This window comes from Lolium perenne, chromosome 3 (genome assembly GCF_019359855.2).
Source record: "Lolium perenne isolate Kyuss_39 chromosome 3, Kyuss_2.0, whole genome shotgun sequence".
Taxonomy (NCBI): domain Eukaryota; kingdom Viridiplantae; phylum Streptophyta; class Magnoliopsida; order Poales; family Poaceae; genus Lolium; species Lolium perenne.
In genome coordinates, this window is record NC_067246.2 from 307,336,536 (window position 1) to 307,349,756 (window position 13,221).

At 43.7% G+C, this 13,221-nt stretch overlaps 1 protein-coding gene across 1 annotated transcript; it reads left to right on the top strand.

Moving 5' to 3' along the window:
- Window positions 1-6,974: 6,974 nt before the first annotated feature.
- Window positions 6,975-12,556, top strand: LOC127345358 (E3 ubiquitin-protein ligase complex slx8-rfp subunit slx8). Its single transcript, XM_051371826.2, has 5 exons — window positions 6,975-7,137; window positions 7,802-8,169; window positions 8,285-8,363; window positions 11,813-11,937; window positions 12,023-12,556. Exons 2-5 carry the CDS (start codon window positions 7,849-7,851, stop codon window positions 12,257-12,259), a joined length of 762 nt encoding a protein of 253 aa, XP_051227786.1. The 5' UTR covers window positions 6,975-7,137; window positions 7,802-7,848; the 3' UTR covers window positions 12,260-12,556.
- Window positions 12,557-13,221: the final 665 nt, after the last annotated feature.

A 13,221-nucleotide genomic window follows, 5' to 3' on the forward strand; every position in this document is an offset into this window, starting at 1 on the left:
TTATGTTCGATGGATATTTCGATCCCATTGACTTTCAGTAGCTTTGTGCAATGTCCAGAAGTGTTAAGAATGATTATGTCACCTCTGAACATGTATATTTTGATTGTGCACTAACCCTCTAATGAGTTGTTCTAAGTTTGGTGTGGAGGAAGTTTTCAAGGATCAAGAGAGGGAGATGATACAACATGATCAAGGAGAGTGAAAGCTCTAAGCTTGGGGATGCCCCGGTGGTTCACCCCTCCATATATCAAGAAGACTCAAGCGTCTAAGCTTGGGGATGCCCAAGGCATCCCCTTCTTCATCGATAACATTATCAGGTTCCTCCCCTGAAACTATATTTTTATTCCATCACATCTTATGTGCTTTTCTTGGAGCGTCGGTTTGTTTTTGTTTTTGTTTTGTTTGAATAAAATGGATCCTAGAATTCACTTTGTGGGAGAGAGACACGCTCCGCTGTAGCATATGGACAAGTATGTCCTTAGGCTTTACTCATAGTATTCATGGCGAAGTTTCTTCTTCGTTAAATTGTTATATGGTTGGAATTGGAAAATGATACATGTAGTAATTGCTATAATGTCTTGGATAATGTGATACTTGGCAATTGTTGTGCTCATGTTTAAGCTCTTGCATCATATACTTTGCACCCATTAATGAAGAAATACATAGAGCATGCTAAAATTTGGTTTGCATAATTGGTCTCTCTAAAGTCTAGATAATATCTAGTATTGAGTTTTGAACAACAAGGAAGACGGTGTAGATTCTTATAATGTTTTCAATATGTATTTTATGTGAGTTTTGCTGCACCGGTTCATCCTTGTGTTTGTTTCAAATAACCTTGCTAGCCTAAACCTGGTATCGAGAGGGAATACTTCTCATGCATCCAAAATACTTGAGCCAACCACTATGCCATTTGTGTCCACCATACCTACCTACTACATGGTATTTCTCCGCCATTCCAAAGTATATTGCTTGAGTGCTACCTTTAAAATTCCATCATTCGCCTTTACAATATATAGCTCATGGGACAAATAGCTTAAAAACTATTGTGGTATTGAATATGAACTTATGCATTTTATCTCTTATTAAGTTGCTTGTTGTGCGATAACCATGTTTCTGGGGACGCCATCAACTATTCTTTGTTGAATTTCATGTGAGTTGCTATGCATGTTCGTCTTGTCTGAAGTAAGAGCGATCTACCACCTTATGGTTAGAGCATGCATATTGTTAGAGAAGAACATTGGGCCGCTAACTAAAGCCATGATCCATGGTGGAAGTTTCAGTTTTGGACATATATCCTCAATCTCATATGAGAAAATTAATTGTTGCTACATGCTTATGCATAAAAGAGGAGTCCGTTATCTGTTGTCTATGTTGTCCCGGTATGGATGTCTAAGTTGAGAATAATCAATAGCGAGAAATCCGATGCGAGCTTTCTCCTTAGACCTTTGTACAGGCGGCATAGAGGTACCCCTTTGTGACACTTGGTTAAAACATGTGCATTGCGATGATCCCGGTAGTCCAAGCTAATTAGGACAAGGTGCGGGCACTATTAGTATACTATGCATGAGGCTTGCAACTTGTAAGATATAATTTACATGATACATATGCTTTATTACTACCGTTGACAAAATTGTTTCTTGTTTTCAAAATCAAAGCTCTAGCACAAATATAGCAATCGATGCTTTCCTCTTTGAAGGACCATTCTTTTTACTTTTATGTTGAGTCAGTTCACCTATTTCTCTCCACCTCAAGAAGCAAACACTTGTGTGAACTGTGCATTGATTCCTACATACTTGCATATTGCACTTATTATATTACTCTATGTTGACAATATCCATGAGATATACATGTTATAAGTTGAAAGCAACCGCTGAAACTTAATCTTCCTTTGTGTTGCTTCAATGCCTCTACTATGAATTATTGCTTTATGAGTTAACTCTTATGCAAGACTTATTGATGCTTGTCTTGAAGTACTATTCATGAAAAGTCTTTGCTTTATGATTCACTTGTTTACTCATGTCATTTACATTGTTTTGATCGCTGCATTCACTACATATGCTTTACAAATAGTATGATCAAGGTTATGATGGCATGTCACTCCAGAAATTATCTTTGTTATCGTTTTACCTGCTCGGGACGAGCAGAACTAAGCTTGGGGATGCTGATACGTCTCCGACGTATCGATAATTTCTTGTGTTCCATGCCACATTATTGATGATATCTACATGTTTTATGCACACTTTATGTCATATTCGTGCATTTTCTGGAACTAACCTATTAACAAGATGCCGAAGTGCCGATTCTTTGTTTCTGCTTTTGGTTTCAGAAATCCTAGTAAAGAAATATTCTCGGAATTGGACGAAATCAACGCCCAGGGTCCTATTTTTCCACGAAGCTTCCAGAAGACCGAAGAGGAGACGAAGTGGGGCCACGAGGTGGCCAAACCCTAGGGCGGCGCGGCCTGGCCCTTGGCCGCGCCGACCTGTGGTGTGGGGCCCTCGTGTGGCCCCCTGACCTGCCCTTCCGCCTACTTAAAGCCTCCGACGCGAAACCCCCAGTACCGAGAGCCACGATACGGAAAACCTTCCAGAGACGCCGCCGCCGCCAATCCCATCTCGGGGGATTCAGGAGATCGCCTCCGGCACCCTGCCGGAGAGGGGAATCATCTCCCGGAGGACTCTACGCCGCCATGGTCGCCTCCGGAGTGATGAGTGAGTAGTCTACCCCTGGACTATGGGTCCATAGCAGTAGCTAGATGGTTGTCTTCTCCCCATTGTGCTTAATTGTCGGGTCTTGTGAGCTGCCGAACATGATCAAGATCATCTATCTGTAATTCTATATGTTGCGTTTGTTGGGATTCGATGAATAGAGAATACTATGTTATGTTGATTATCAATTCATGTCTATGTGTTGTTTATGATCTTGCATGCTCTCCGTTATTAGTAGATGCTCTGGCCAAGTTGATGCTAGTAACTCCAAGAGGGAGTATTTATGCTCGATAGTGGGTTCATGTCTCCGTGAATCTGGAGGAGTGACAAGAACCTCTAAGATTATGGATGTGCTGTTGCCACTAGGGATAAAACATTGGTGCTATGTTCGAGGATGTAGTCACTGATTACATTACGCGCAATACTTAATGCAATTGTCTGTTGTTAGCAACTTAATACTGGAGGGGGTTCGGATGATAACCTGAAGGTGGACTTTTTAGGCATAGATGCATGCTGGATAGCGGTCTATGTACTTTGTCGTAATGCCCAATTAAATCTCACAGTACTCATCATAATATGTATGTGCATGGTCATGCCCTCTCTATTTGTCAATTGCCCAACTGTAATTTGTTCACCCAACATGCTGTTTATCTTATGGGAGAGACACCTCTAGTGAACTGTGGACCCCGGTCCAATTCTCTATACTGAAATACAATCTACTGCAATACTTGTTTTACTGTTTTCTGCAAACAATCATCTTCCACACTATACATCTAATCCTTTGTTACAGCAAGCCGGTGAGATTGACAACCTCACTGTTTCGTTGGGGCAAAGTACTTTGGTTGTGTTGTGCAGGTTCCACGTTGGCGCCGGAATCTCTGGTGTTGCGCCGCACTACATCCCGCCGCCATCAACCTTCAACGTGCTTCTTGACTCCTACTGGTTCGATTAAACCTTGGTTTCTTACTGAGGGAAACTTGCCGCTGTGCGCATCACACCTTCCTCTTGGGGTTCCCAACGGACGTGTCAACTACACGCATCAACAAGCTCCACAATATTCAATGTTCATATTTAAATAACCTTAGAGTGCAAGATAGATCAACACAACCAAACCAAGTACTAACATAGCATGCACACTTTGACCATCACACTATGAAAGGAGGAATAGATCACATCAATACCATCATAGTAATAGTTAACTTCATAATCTACAAGAGATCACAATCATAGCATAAACCAAGTACTTCATGATGCACACACTGCCAACATTACATCATGGAGGAGGAATAGACTACTTTAATAACATCACTAGAGTAGCACATAGATGAATTGTGATACAAAACTCATATGAATCTCAATCATGTAAGGCAGCTCATGAGATCATTGTATTGAAGTACATATGAGAGAGATTAACTACATAGCTACCGGTACAGCCCCGAGCCTCGATGGAGAACTACTCCCTCCTCATGGGAGACAGCAGCGTTGATGGAGATGGCGGTGGTGTCGATGGAGAAGCCTTCCGGGGGCACTTCCCCGTCCCGGCGGCGTGCCGGAACAGAGACTCCTGTCCCCCAGATCTTGGCTTCGCGATGGCGGCGGCTCTGGAAGGTTTCTCGTACCGTGGCTTTTCCGTCTCGAGGTTTTAGGTCGAGGGGCTTCTTATAGGCGAAGAGGCGGCGTCAGAAGGTCAACGAGGCGACGACACACTAGGGGGGCGCGGCCCCCCCTTGGCCGCGCCAGGGTCATGTGTGGTGGGCCTGTGGCCCCCCTCTGGCCTCTCTCGGGTGTTCTGGATGCTTCCGGGGATTCTAAGATGCTGGACGTTGATTTCGTCCGATTCCGAGAATATTTCCTTACTAGGATTTCTGAAACCAAAAACAGCAGAAAACAGCAACCGGCCCTTCGGCATCTCGTCAATAGGTTAGTTCCGGAAAAGGCATAAATATGACATAAAGTATGCATAAAACATGTAGATATCATCAATAATGTGGCATGGAACATAAGAAATTATCGATACGTCGGAGACGTATCAGTCACCGATCCTCAAATCGCTCCAGGCAAAGCATGCTTAACCTCAGAGTTCTTTAGAGATGAGCTTCCGGAAAAGAAGTTGCACCTTGTCTGTATGAGTATCGTATCAATCCAACTGTGCCCTAGGCCAGGATGTCCCACTCATCCCCCTTAGAAGATCGACGCCCTCGTCGGAACTTCCTCTCTTGGTACACGTACATGCGTCCAGTGCCGACACATGTGCCATGACCGGCCACATGTTCAAGCCCCTAACCCGCACACGCTCATGTTACCGTGAAGGTCGGCTCTGGACCAAATGTAACACCTTGACCATGTCCCAGACGGACTTGTTGCCCCTGGTAGCTCTATAGGATTTCTAGACTGGCCCCACAGACAGTGGCGGAGTTACAACATCTAGAACCAGCGTGAATAGGGAGTGCCACAACAGATATAAAATAATCTTAGGGGGTGCATATATGGTGGGAAAATGCAGTTTTACAAAGAAAAAATATCTAGGGGGTGTCTAGTGCACCCTGGTAGCTTGCCTTGGATCCGCCAGTGCCCCCATACCAACACTGGTGTTTTTTTGCACACTTTGTCGCCACTCGTACGCAATCGGGAAGGACTTCCTACTCGGTCATCCATCCTCAAATCGTTCCAGACCAAGCATGCTTAACCTCGGAGTTATTTGGAGATGAGCTTCCGGAAAAAAGAAGTTGCAACTTGCTGGTATGAGTATCCTATCAATCCTATTAAGCTCTGATCCAGGAGGTCAAAATATCGTCATTAGAATCACCAAACAGTGTGACCTTTTTGAGTATGTCCCACCTATTTTTCATTTGCTTCCTATCATAATTTCTTTTCGTGCGGTTGTTGAAGTTTGTTACCAAATTGTTGTGATCATTGGCATTTAAAACATGAACCGGACAATTATATTTATTCACTTCTTCGATGCACATGTCAAGAGAAACACGATGAGCAACCGCATCCCAATTTGCTTTGCCATGTTTGAGCTTTTCAATCAAGACACAAAATTATACTATCCAGGTGTGGAAATTACAAGCAGGACAACACACTGTAATTGTACTATTTAAGATACACCGAAAATGAAATTGGAATCGAACCTTATAGTAGTAGAACATTCGGAATAACTAGCAAAATATCAATAACTAACAATCAACTAACATTGAAATTAAATTGAACTCAACATCACATATCGCTGAAATTTAATGAACAGAACCAGAAATTAGAATGAACCCTACCTGCGGATGGGAGGAAGACATGGGGATATGGGATGGAGGAGCTCGATCTCGAGGTTGTCGGTGTGTGTGTGTGTGTGGGGGGGGGGGGGGGGCTGGGGGGGTCGGCAGTTGTCCTCCGCATTCGGCCGCAGGCGTCGGGGCGGCGGGCAAGGTGGCGGGTTCAACGACGGCGGTCGGAACCCTGGCTAGGGTTCAGCTTCATTGGGATGCGGGGCAAGCATATCTGGCGAAACGTTCTTTTTTTTGCACTTCTCCAACTATTCCAATGTGGTGGCATTTCTCTATAAATACAACCAATGAGAGGGGCAGGTGTGGTTACCAGTTCATTTCAATCAGGAGAAGCTTGAGAATCTATCCAAAAGTACCTCATCAGCCTATTCTGCTTTTACACAAGATTTGCGATTCGCGGTGGAAATAAGGGCATGTACAATGGAAGCAGTGGTATGATGCTTCCCCATGATTTAATATGTGTTAAAATATATGGAGCAGCTACCGACTGTCATAACCATCCAACGGTAGCAGCATCTTATGGGACCCACTATTTCAGCCTTTTCTTTCTCTCTCTTGGTTGTATATTCCTCCACCGAGTCTTGCATGCGTAGGTGTAATTAACCTTTCGCAGTGAAGAGGCAAGCTCCTCTGTAGGAGACTACTTTATTCTGCAGGCCACAAGATTAGCACTTTGGGACCATCCGATCCTACGTGGATAGCTGGGGAAGTAGTCCAGCGTGGAGCGTTGGCCATGCCCTAAGCAGGCTAGGAGTTGCGCCCTTCTTTTGGGTCTGTACTGTGGTGGACCGTTAGTCGGTCGAGACTTGCAACTAGTACTAGGTAAAAAGTGTTTTTTTTTTGCAAGTTGAAACCGTGGTGTTTCTTTTGGAGGGCAAGTTGCGACTTCACCGGTTGCTTGGACCGGCCCATGGTGACGCGCGGACCGAGCTAACTTCCAGCCCGACAGTTACGAGCCTCTCCATAGTGACGAGCTGGTCCGGTCCACAGTTTTTGTTCAGACATAAATCTTCCTCACCGGCGGACGAGGGCAACGCGGTCGGGCGGGCGGGCGAGACGAAGCTAAGCAAGCAAATTCCCCCCTACCCCGATCCCCCGCAAACCCTAGTCGCTCCTACCAACCCCCACAACCAGCCGGATTTCTCCTGGTAATTTTCGTCCCCGGACCAGCGATCCCTGCGTCCTCCTACGCGCCGCGCCGTGGTATTTTTTCTGATTTTTTCGGGGGTGTTGTTCGGGCACGGATCGAGGCGAGGGGCCGTCAGAAGGATGAAACCGTGCTCGGATTTTTACGGGATTTTGGGGCAGATAAAGGAATTTTGGGGATTTTTTTTCGGACTCGTAGGGCTAGGGATTAGGGCAGTTGGGGAAAGCCGAGGAAAGGCTCCATTTCTGACAACCTTTTGTTGGAAATGGTGCCCGGGAGGGCGTTCGGGCCTAGAGACGCCCTTTGGGTAGGTTTGATCGAGGATTTAGGGCTTCCTTGTTGATTGGGGCCGATTCGATGAAGGGAGGGCATGGAAACATGTGATTTCTAGACGGTTTACATCCCCATGTGCTGTATTTTTGTTCAATTATGGATATATATGTGCTGATTTATGAGGAAAAGGGTTCCGAGGGGCGGGGGTGGTGAAGTTGCCCCTTTTGGTCTACAATCTAACCTGTCTTCGTGGCTTTGAACCGTTATGTCGTGGCAGATTGGTGGACCTGCCCCTTCTCAGGAATATATGGCATTTCCTTAACTATTCATTAAAAAACAGCTGGGATTGTGTCTGTATTTGATCCCTGATTTTTTTTGAAACATACTTACAGGGGGTTCTATTGGCTTTGCTCAAGCCTCTAGCTTTCACTGCAACAGCATGAGCTCCCTTGGTTTCGCAAGGAGGATACCGAAGAGGCGGCGGACTACCAAGACACCACCGCAGCAGCAAGTGGAGCGACAATTTCTGGACCTGAACTCACTTCCAGCTTTTGAAGGAGCTGGTAATGGGGGTTCACTATCCATCCAGGAGCCTGCCTCACACAGCGGGACCTCTGGTACGGTGGTTGTCGAGACCTCACAGCTCTTGGTGCCACCTGCTGCTGCTGCAGAGTCAAACATTGGCATGAATAGTTTCGCCATCGATGTGGAAGTCATCGATGATGATGTTGTGATTTATTCTTCAAGACCACTTCCTCAAGTATGCTCCACATGCTTGGTTCTAGCTTATGTTTTGCACTTGCCGATTTCATTTACTTCGTGATTGTATAAAAAGAAGGTCACCTAATGCTATTTCTGTCTATTTTATGTCTCAGGCTAGGCAACAATCAGCCAGAGAGAGACCTGTCACTGTGATAATAGATGATGATTCTGAAACTCCTGCTGGACCAACAGGTATCTCACAAATTGTTCGGCCCATACTGTTACATTTGGATGTAAATGTGTATGCATATTTTATATGAAATTGATTCATACTATCACGATATCGTCATGCAGCTTTTGATACATGTTGATGCATAGGCGGCGCATGTTTTCATTTGTTGTTAGATGGATTCATGTCTCAACCTTGTGTGACCCGTGAGTTGTAATGGATGTTGGAACGTTAATAAGTTATTAATATGCATCAGCCGATGCAGAGGCCAGGGGATGTCCCTGTTTCAAAACAAAATGCAGCTTTTCTTTATCTCATATGAGGTTATCATGATAAATTTGCAAGTCACCAGAATTCGAATGTTTACTGTGCAAAGTAGTGTCCATCATCTCCCGTGGGAAATGAATGATTGTGCTTGGTACAATGTGTCATCTCATATGTTTACTCGTGAAGCCTATATTTAGAGTATCAGCCAACACGGAGGTAGGATCTTGCAATATGCCAGTATATTCCATATCTAGGGTAGTTTTCATCTGCCTTTAAGGCAGACTTTAGTAATGAGATTGTATTTTACAAACATCTAAGCGGTTGGTCTAAGATTTTACACCTAAGTGTGACAGCTTCTAGCTGTATAACAATTTGCCCTGGGTACCATTAAAAAAGGCCCTCGCTAACTATAACGTAGTTACTCCATTGCGGTGCAATTTTGAAGGCTCAAGTTTTAATTGTGCCCAGCAGCAAAAACTAACTAGGTAATATGGGAAATATTTACGCTTCAGTTTGCAACATAGCACAGCTCCATAATAAAGAAAAACTCAAGTCTTCACATGAGCTCTCTATCTGAGATACAGAAGCTTGTATGTTAGAACATAATTTCAGGCCATCTTAGGCCGAGAAAAGGCCCTGGACGCCGGCTCCACCCGCTACGGCGGTGCAATCGGTGACCTAACACGCACTGGGCCTTTCATGTGAGAACTAGGGCTCGAGCCGTGGTAAGTACCCTCATGGTATTACCACCGTTCGAGACACGCGTTCTTGATCATAGATAACAGACAAAGAAACAAATCACACAATTAATATTATTTTTAGGGCAAAGTAGTATGTACTATGTAGAAAAAGCAATGATGACTTCAAGTTTATGCTGGGAAAACAATCTTGTTTTGGAAAGAATTGGACCCCACCAAGATCACTGCGACTCCTGTTGTATAGAAATTGTCAAAACTACGTCCCAGTTTTATCCAAGCCATAGCTTTGCAGAGACGTGCTTGTTTCTGTCTTGTTACGGAAACTGCTTATAATTTACTAGCTTTGAATGAGGGCAAGAAAAAACTTGGGGAACATGGTCTTCAATCCTAGGCCACCAAAACATGCATATCTTAGCACTAAGATGTGTTCTACTCTTGTTTCAATGGTATTGCCCGATAAATTCATAATCATATAAAAATACTTTATCAATGCAATTTCGATACCACCAACCTACGGACATTTGCCTACTTTTGCTAAGACTCATGGAGATTTATTTCCCTGGTGGTCATCACATCCATGGCCAGTCCTGAGATTTCAGGGGCCGGGGCGAAAGTAGAAAATAGGACCTATAACCATCAAAATAGTTATTTATAGATGTAGGTATGTAATGTTATCAATGAACACAAAAGCAATACTGATATCAACTACTCCCTCTGATCCATAATAAGTGTTGTGGGTTTATTTCAAATTTAAGTAAAAATGAACTAAAACCACGACACTTATTATGGATCGGAGGGAGTAGTATATATTTATAGTATCTTAAATTTTTAGATGCAAGGTCACTTATGAGTATGGCAATACGAACCTTACGGATCATCACGTCGGCTCTGCCTATGTCCATGGCCATGGTGCGGTCTCCCATTGACCTAATCAGCATATAGCCCCCCCCCCCCCCCCCACACACACACACACACACACTTAAATACTTAATCCCATCATGGATTCAACTTAACAGAAGGAAAAAATGGGCCACGCTAACCAAAGTGCGAAAAGGGCAAATAAGAAAGGAAAAAGGAGCAGGTTCAGCCGCTAGAAAACAACGACCGTATCTCTTTGTCCTCGTCCATATACGAAAGAAAAGCTTCAAAACAGCTCTAATGGCACCGCCACAGCCACATAAGTTCCACCGCCGAACCGCCGATGCGTATGCCTTGGCTAGTTTGGGTTTGGGGGCCCTTGGTTTCCCAAACTTGGCACTGCAACCCCCTATGACTTAAGTTCGACTCCCCACGTTTTCACGTGTTCCTATCACATGTTGCCAAACTTAGGCAGTGCATACCCTATGTGTTAAGCTCGACTCCCCGCATCATCTGTTTTCATGTGTTTTTATTGCATCCCACATTCTATATATATGATAAGTATTATGTTAATCCCCTTTACAATAAAGATGAGTATAGCGCAGCTGGCTAGCAAGCATGCTGCTTTATGGACGTTACGCGTTCGACTTCACCATATCACATTAGGGGAAGAAATATTTTTCGCCTGTTTCCCCTTCTCTGGTTTACTTACCAGACTGACCGGGCCCAGCTGTTGGTTCCTTTTTTTGTTAGATTGGTGGTTCTGTGATGTTTCTTAAGCAATGTTTATAGCGAACTTACTGCAAAAATTAATATTTTTTCAATTCCTTATAATTTAAGCTTCCTGATGCCCCCACCATCTGTATTATTGTGTTGATCATGCCCTTAACTTCTAGAGTATTCCACATCAACAGTCAGTTAGGATCAATATGAAAAGAGCTTGATAGAAAATTATTTACAATTTTTTTGCGAATAGTAAATTATGTACAATAATATGCATGGAAGCTAACATTCTTCTCTTTTTGCATGGTTTGAACTTGGCACTGCATTAAATCGATACAGAATGTAAGGAATCCAATGTTCAATAAATTCTATTGAAATCTTTCCTCGTTTCGGCATATCCTCATAATTTGAGGCATGCCGCCGTGTTAGACAATTTTACTACTCATCTTCATGTTGAACGGCTGTGATATGGGATCATCTGACCTGTTGTACCATAAAAGGGATTATACTCCCTCCGTTCCATAAAAAGTATACGTAGTACAAAAGTTGTACTAACCTGGTACCAAATATTTAACACTTATTGTGGATCGGAGGGAGTACTTTTTTTTTTTTGCCATCATAATCTTTATTAGCTCTAAGCATTATGCTGCCTGAAAGTCGTAACCTTGCTTCAGACTTAATGCTGAGTAGTCCTTTTGTTTGCTTCAGACTTAATGCTGAGTATCAATTAGATATGGAATATGACAATGTTCAGTTTCACAGCATTTCCCAATAGTGATTTATGAACTTTTCCAAATTAAGATATACTAAAACTATTGCGTCTTACATGCTCTAGACGGGTGTTTATTTTATTCATTTATTTCCTAGTTTGCCTTCTTTTCCATGTTTCCCATCTAATAACATGGTATGTACATCTTTTGTTCCAGGGGAAGGGCTTGATGAGCATGTGAACACACTATTGTCTCTGGGGATGAACCCTAGGCACAGTTGCTCGAGAGCACCGAACAGCCTTGTAATAAACATAGAAGACACACCTGAAACCAACATTTTGGTGAGAATCGTACACTGTACTTCACCAGTACCACGAATTATCTAGTAGTTATATCTGTTTTCTAAGGCTTTCTTGAACACTGTAGCCCAAGGCGGTGCAGGCTATCCCTGAACCTGTGAGGGAGGTCCCAAAGGAGCCAAAGTTCAGCTGCCCAGTCTGCATGAATGAGCTGGTTGAACCATCGTCAACCATCTGTGGTCACATCTTCTGCCAGAAGTGCATCAGGGCTGCCATCCAGGCTAATAAGAAGTGCCCCAACTGCCGGAGGAAGCTGCAAATGAACAACTTCCACCGGGTGTACCTCCCAACGACAGATCATTAGACTGATCCAGCCATCCAGGGAGCATTAGAGCAGGGGTACCTGACCCTTTTTTGGCATCGGCAATTGTGGACTGTATCTGAACTATTCTTCACAGGGTTTATCATCGACACTCAGTTCGCCCCAACAATTTAACAAGTGCTTGAAACGTGGTAACAAATCTGCATCCTTGCTGGTAAAGGACCCATAGTCTTTTAAGTGAAAACCTGTGCTTGGTATCGTGAGCTTCATTAGCTAAGAAATATTTAACACATTTCCTGCTTGTTGGAGTATATTATATTGCGTGGGCACTCTAGAGTATGGCTCTGCTCTGTGTCTGCAATGCGTTGGTAGATTTTAGCTTTACGCTGTCGCCTAAATTTAGGCCCATTGAGACTAAAATCTTGTCACGTACAGCTTCAAAGTCTTATGCTCCTGTTGGGCTCAGAAATCAAGTTATGTGGTCACCCTGGGCCAGTCACTGCCTAGGCAAGAATCTTCCTGGGCGTGATAAGCTGGACATGCACTTAGGTTGTTTTTGGTTTACAACCAATGTCTACCTTGCCAAATAATTGGCTAGCCCACAAAATTTGGCTGTTGTTTTGATGGGTAGAGGATTTTGTCTCGTCCAGCCAACGATGCCCGTGCCTGTGCTAGTCCTGGCCAAATCATTGACCACTTGAGGGCGGTGGAAAATTGGCAGCTTTCCCTAGGTCCAGTTTCAGTCCGTTCTTTCTTTTTCTTTGGCAAGCCAGTCAGTATCCAGCAGGCCTTCTGTGGCTTCGTGTCAAGTTTGAAAACTTCAAAAGAGTAACTGTAGTGCAACACTGGAGTGTACGATAATACTGTATTTTGAATTGTAACACTTTCTGCTATTTTCAGTTTCTTAATAACTTTCTACGTATTTATAACCAAACCATCCAAGACAATCCCACCCAAAAAATTGTTTCTCCACAAAATAGCTCCACAACTGGTGGATAACCTTT

Bases quoted from the DNA above. Each gene is read 5' to 3' on its own strand.
- LOC127345358 (XM_051371826.2), top strand. From the start codon at position 7,849: ATGAGCTCCCTTGGTTTCGCAAGGAGGATACCGAAGAGGCGGCGGACT. The intron at 8,170-8,284 runs GTATGCTCCACA...TTTATGTCTCAG, and splicing joins CTTCAAGACCACTTCCTCAA to GCTAGGCAACAATCAGCCAG. The intron at 8,364-11,812 runs GTATCTCACAAA...CTTTTGTTCCAG, and splicing joins AACTCCTGCTGGACCAACAG to GGGAAGGGCTTGATGAGCAT.